This window comes from Panicum virgatum, chromosome 9N (assembly GCF_016808335.1).
Source record: "Panicum virgatum strain AP13 chromosome 9N, P.virgatum_v5, whole genome shotgun sequence".
Classification (NCBI taxonomy): Eukaryota; Viridiplantae; Streptophyta; class Magnoliopsida; order Poales; family Poaceae; genus Panicum; species Panicum virgatum.
The window spans coordinates 65440831-65447082 of NC_053153.1; the positions used below are offsets into that span (position 1 = coordinate 65440831).

General features: G+C 56.9%; 1 protein-coding gene across 1 annotated transcript in view; it reads right to left on the reverse strand.

The window, feature by feature from the left end:
* Positions 1–2670: 2670 nt before the first annotated feature.
* LOC120689744 (zinc finger CCCH domain-containing protein 22-like) overlaps positions 2671–6252 on the reverse strand; it is a 4149-nt gene continuing 567 nt past the window's right edge. Inside the window, exons 1-9 of the mRNA XM_039972141.1 lie at positions 5450–6252; positions 5184–5363; positions 4882–5067; positions 4697–4779; positions 4334–4591; positions 4131–4242; positions 3751–3960; positions 3582–3656; positions 2671–3448 (exon numbers count right to left, since the gene is read on the reverse strand). The exon at positions 5450–6252 is cut by the window's right edge and continues 567 nt beyond it. Coding sequence (XP_039828075.1) covers positions 3623–3656; positions 3751–3960; positions 4131–4242; positions 4334–4591; positions 4697–4779; positions 4882–5067; positions 5184–5363; positions 5450–6252 — 1866 coding nt within the window. The 3' untranslated portion in view covers positions 2671–3448; positions 3582–3622. The remainder of the gene's footprint in view (positions 3449–3581; positions 3657–3750; positions 3961–4130; positions 4243–4333; positions 4592–4696; positions 4780–4881; positions 5068–5183; positions 5364–5449) is intronic.

Consider the following 6252-nt stretch of genomic DNA (forward strand, 5'->3'; position numbering starts at 1 on the left):
TCGTTTTCGTGTTCGAGCTTCCCGTTTTCGATTTCGTATTCGTATTAAAATGTAAAAGTGAAAACAATAATAGAGTTATCCCGACCGATTCCGACCGTTTTCAACCCAGGCAAGATCCGCATCCGCGCCACGGGTGGTGAGGGGTCGGGGGCGGGCGCGAGAGAGGGACAGACGGGGGCCGGCGCACATGCCGGCACATGCGCACGCGCAGATCCGAGAGCGCGGCGCGGCAGCCCGGCCGGCGGTCCTCGCTGCTCACGAACGCATCTCGCCTCGGTCACTCTCGTCTCGGCCCTCCTGCCCTACCACGCCGCGCGCGCGTCCGTGCACGCGGTCACCGCTCGCACGCGCGCCCCGCCCCGGCCCCGGGAGAGCCGGAGCGGTCGAGCGGAGCAGCAGGGAGCGCCCGCCTTGGCCATGCTCCGCTCCGCGCGGCGTGCCTGGGGGCCTGGCAGGCAAAGCCGCGGGTGGGTGCGGCGGGGGGCCGGGCGACACGGCGGGGTCCGGGCCGCCCGCGGCGCGTAGCGGCCCCCACCCCGACTTGTCCCGCTCACAGCGCACCTGCTTGTCCTGAGGCCCCCCCCCTCCCCTGAGCGGCGCGGGGGCGAGGCGCCCGCGGGTGGCCCGCCGGGGCGGTGGGCGCTGCTACTGGTCGGCCCGGCTGCCGCGGCAGCAGAGGCGAGGATGCTACTACCTGCAAGGCTGCAACAACGATTAGCCCCGGGCCGCGGCCACCGGCGCACTAATGACGCCGATTTCGATTCGGTCGCGGCGCCGGGTTTGACCGGCCCGCCGGGGGGAGTTTTGCACCGAGCCCCCTGTGTTTTGGCTGTTTCGTTTGTCCATCCGGGCCTGAGGGTAGGATAGGAAGAGGAGGAACTAGTGCTGCTAGGAGGTGGTGTTTTGCGGATGATGGGTGTGCTCCTCTGTGGATTCGTGCGCGCCTTCGCCCCGCTTTAACTTTGTCGTGTCGTGCCACCTGTCCGGGCCTGTTCATTGGGTGACGATCAGGGTTAACCATTTCGTTTTCCGGTCAAATCCCGGTGTTTAGCGGAAACGGAATTCCGTTCCGAAATTTCGGTAAATTTCGGCGAATTTCGTTGAATTTCGGTCGAAATTTGTTGAATTTTGAATTTGAAAACGAAATATACCGAAAAATACCGAAATTTCGAATCCCGGTAACTAGCGGAAACGAAAAATTTTCCGAAATTTCGGCGAAATTTCGCCGAAATTGTTAACCCTGGTGACGATTGCCGGCTGCGTGCATGTGCAGCGGGGGATTCAGAGGCCTTTGCAGGCTTTAGTTTACTACAGTGCGACGGGGGCTTTGACAGGAAATGCTTTGTTGGACCGAGCCGCGCTTTTCGAAAGCGCCCTTTGCGCGAAATTTGCCTGCTGCTGATGCTGATGCTGATCACGAGCGACCATCAAGATCAAATCAAATACACACGCTCGGATGCAGCAAGCAATGGCTTCAGATCTTTTGTTCCGAGCCGAGAGTGGACGGTTTCAAATTTCGAAAGGGAGGTGGTGAGGAGTGGAGGAGTGGGGAGGGAGGGGCAGGTCAAAAACTGTACTGTACCACGGCATGACACAAGGCCGCTGCACTGCATGCATGTGTGCAGGCAGGCGCAGGCCGGCGGGGGGGGGGGGGGGGGGGGCTGCTAGGAACCGGTACGTGCCGGGGGGCGCGGCGCAGCGGACCAGCCAGCCACCAGAGCGCCAGGGCAGGGCCACGGTGGTGGCGCGTACCGTCGCGCGGTTGATGGGCTCGATAAAAGCTGGGGGCACGCTGCTGCTGCAGGCCACATGGGCGTGACTCGGCGGCCTGCCACGGTGGGGACGCCTACCTTTTCTCCCTCACCCAGTCACCCGGCCCGGGCAGGCGCGTACAGTACGCGTCGTCGGACCGGAGTACCGGGCCTTGCTCTCTCTCTCGTCTCGTTTCGTCGACCACTTCCTGCTGAGATGTGGCGCGCGCGAGGCATACGGGCACGGGAGATACTGATCAACTCCAGCGCGGTAATTTAGCATCTGTCCCCACGGTAATTCCGAATTAACGCAAGTTTTGAGGCCTGAGATGCTCCCCATGATGTCTTGCGGTTGCGGCAGAGGGTCCCCTCTCGATCTGGCTTTCGTCAGAGGCGCTGCGAAACATTAGGCAAAACGAGACCAAAAACATTGGCGGGCGGAAATGGCTAATGGAAGGAGCAGAAAACCGGGCTGAATCACGAATCGCCCGACGCATTTTTGTTGACTGGGTTTCAGAGTTTCGGCCGGGTTTTAAGATTTGGGAACAGCACACTGGTTAGGGATGAATAGGAGCATGCATACTATCAAAAAGCAGTAGCAACTTGCTAGACATGCATTCATGTGAACAGGGATCACGCTGGTGTTGCCATTGCAGCCTCGAGCATTGCATCAGGTCAACAGAACATCTTTGGACAAACAGGACTGTCCAAGATGGTGAGGCTATGGTCACAACACAACCAAGGCTATCAAAATGGCAACCCAGTTTGGGGCGTTTGATCACAACTCAATGCTGCAATGATAGTAAGCATCAATCTTCAATCGATGGATTTAACCAAGATCCTGACAGCAGTATCAGTATCTCAAGAACCAGCAACAACAAAGAGATCACAGTCCCCTATCTATCAGTGGAGATGCAGAGAAAGGGGGGAATTTTCTTTCACTTTACTTTCATTCTTTCTGTAGAGGTGTCAACTACACTGGGATGTGGGATCCACTCCACCAGATGGGAACAAAAGCAAAATAATCACATATTTTGTAGCGACCTGCCTCTGCCGATCAGGGGTTGATACTATGAGACATAAAACACAGGGAGCGACAGAAGATTATAGACATATGAGATCTCACACAGCTCTTGTAATATACATTAGTCCATAGGAATGGCTTGGGATCTTGCAGTTAAAATACCTCACAGACCACTGCCAGGGCCATGTGCTCCTTCTCCGGTCCCTGGGCCGCCCCTGTATACAATTATCTGCAGCTTGCAGCAGGCTGTAGCTGTACTGGTGTTACATGTGACCTGTGGCTGTTGGCTAGTACCAGCATTGTGGATTAACCTCACAGTTTAGTAAGAGGTGGCTGTGGTTGCAGAGTACAACAAGGATCTTGGGACAGTAAAATCATTTGTGCTGATGGAATCAGCTACTGGTAAAACTAAGGACAACTAGTAGTATATATGTCTTCTAATAACTAGGGGTAACACTGGATTACTTGTATATATATATTATATATATCTAGCAATACTGCATATGCCGCCGCTTTCTTAATCAAGGCTAATGGCATCTTCTCTTGTGGTTTAGTAGAGCTATCCACTAAAAAGAGGGAACTAAGAACAAAAGAAAGGGAACTAACACTATGCTGACACTTCACTCCTTTTTTCCCTATATTCCACCATCGCTTTTCTTGGCTTCTTGTATTCCTGTCAAACACAAACAGCAAAAGGAGAAAGAAAACAAAAAAAAGATAAGAGAGAAAGGCCAGCATAATTAGTAAAGACAAAAGGTCATTATTTGAGAAGCGTAGTCCGAATAAAGAGAGGCCGTAGTGCTTACTATGATTAGGCTGGGGTATCACTCGCTTTCAATGGTGAACTTTACATCCCCATCGCTCCGTGATCGGAGGACAGCCTGCTCATTGCATTCAGCAAATCATTTCATCCGTGGATGACAGAATGTTCATGGAAATAATTAGCAGGCAACAGAAAATAGAGGCGTAACATACCTGTGCATGGGGAAGAAGTAGGGCCTCGGCGAAGGAATGTCCAACGTGGGGGGACGGAGATGGTTGCCACCGCCGCCATCCGCGTTGCTGCCAGAGTCCACACCAACACGGGATGCGGCATTCTCAGTCTCGGCAGATGGAAAATTCTCATGCATAAATGCAGCAGACTTGGTCGGGGAAGCAAACGGGCTGTCTGGCAAATTGTGTTCACTGCAGATTTCATGGAACAAACAGGGGTCAGGGCTTTGACAAACTCAAAATTTTGTTTAACTTTTCCGAGTCGAATGTCTATCATATCATGGTTCCTGAAAGCAAAGTGTTGGAATATTATGCAAGCAGTATGATGATGATGATGTGCTGTTTAGTGTAGTTAAATATACCTTTGGTCGCTATCGGCAGCGTTCGGGCTCGCCTCGCCAGCAGATTCCTCCTTATCACCACCGTTGACCTTGCCATCTAGAGCAAAGCCACTGCTCAACTTGAGCTGCTCCCCTGTCAACACCCAAGGAATCACAATGATCAGTAACATTTGAAACAAATTGGTTTATAGTCAAGTGACCAATGTGCTCACTGCTATGCATACCGGACTCCGGTGGCGACTCGACTGCGGTGGTGCTCACAGGTTGGCTAGAGGCAAAGGAATTGGCAATTGGTGTGGGCAGTGGCGACGATGTCGCAGCCGCAGCCGTGCGAGCCTTGAGATCAAGCAACTGAAGGCCCATGAGGCGGCGGTTCTGGAGCTCTATGGCCTGCTGCAGCTCAGCAGCCTGCTGCTGCTCCTCAAGCTTCCGCCGGAGCAGCAGCTCATTGGCGCTGTTCGAGTGCTGCAGCATCCTCGCACCTGGCAAACGGACAAGCCATGAACGATTGGCGCAAATGTTAGCGGATGATCAGGCAAATATAATAGTAAAGCGACTTTGACCAAGCTAAAGTCCGAATCTTTTACCGAGTTGGTGGAGATCAAAGGGGTCTCTGGCGTCTAGCCCGGTGGGCGTCGTGCAGCCGGAGAAGTCCCCTTGCTGCTGCTTCCTGTGAAGCGACGAACAGCAAATCAGTCAACCCGATCAAATGCATGCATGCACGGTCGCCATTGTTGCGGTCGGAAGCAAAGGATTAATTCGTGATGCATGCCTGTACTTGTCCGGGACCTTGCCCTTCTCCTTGTAGGGCTTCACGAGCACGCGCGCGTCGCAAATGAAGTGCGGGTTGCCCTTGGCCAGGATGAGCTTCACCGTCTCTGGGTACACGAAGGTGACGAACCCGAACATGCGTTTCTGCTGGTAGGGGATGCGCACGTCGTGGACCGGACCGTAGATGCTGCGCCGCATTGGCAAGAAGCGCAAGGGTCAGCGAGATCGCGTTCTATCGAAGAAAGAAGCAGCCTCGGAGCAAGATTTCATGGCAGCATAGCATTAGCATGTGCGCATGCATACCTGAAGTAGTTTGAGACGTCCTCCTCGCGGAACGTGCTGTCGGCCGGGAAGGTCAGGTAAATCTGGCGCGAGCCGGGGTTCATCATGCTTGCGAAGTCGGCACGGTCCAGGCGCGGCCGGCCCATGAACTTGTGCGCCTCGTCGCCGCCGCCCAGCATCAGCGCCGCGGCCGCGGCCGCTCTGCACGCGCACAGGCGAAAAAGGCTGGAGCTTTGGGGGGAATGATTCGAGTCTGGGGTCAGAACTTGTAAAAGCGGCTGCTCTACCTGTCGTGCTGCTGCTGTTGCTGCAGCAGGAAGCTGAGGCACTTGCTGGCGGCGGAGGGCGAGCCCGGGAGGGAGCCGGTGGAGGAGTAGGGGAAGGCGGCGGGGCCGAGGCGCTGGCTCTTGGAGCGGAGGAGGAAGTCCTGCTGGCACTGCTGCTGTTGATCGGCGGCGGCTTCCATCTTGGTGGCGGCGAGCGCAGCTGCGTCGTCGGGGAGGCCGCTGTGGACGAACCTGCAGCTGCTACCGTTCTTGCAGAACCCGCGAGCATAGTAGAGGCAGGGCTTCCACCCGAATCCGTCACCGCCGCCGCCCCCGCCGAGGCAGAGCTCGTTCACTGATGCGCTTCGGCGGTGCACGGGGCCGCCGTTGGGCCACCCGAGGCCGAACGGGAGCATCCCACCGCCATCCCCCGGGCAGGGGCTCCAGCACTCCCCGGCGTCGAGCCCCGGGAGCTGGTGCGCCGGGTTCACGCCGCCCTCGTTGAGGAACGCGAGCTGCTCCTGCAGCTGCAAATCGTCCAGGAGCGCGTCCCCGCCCTGAGGAAAGAACGGCGCCGCCCCGCCGTTCACGGGACTAGGCAGCTCCTCCCCAGCCCCCGCCGCCGCCTCCTCCGCGGTGCCATTACTCGTGCTGTTGCTCCTCGAGAACACCGGCGCCTGCGCCCACGACGACGGCGAGGACACCGACAGGGGCGACGGCGCGCCGGCGCGGCCGGAGTTCTGGCGCGGAAGCTGCAGGAACGGCACGTGGCCCGCGGCGGCGACGGAGGTGGGCGAGGCCGGGAGGAGCAGGCCGAGGTCCTT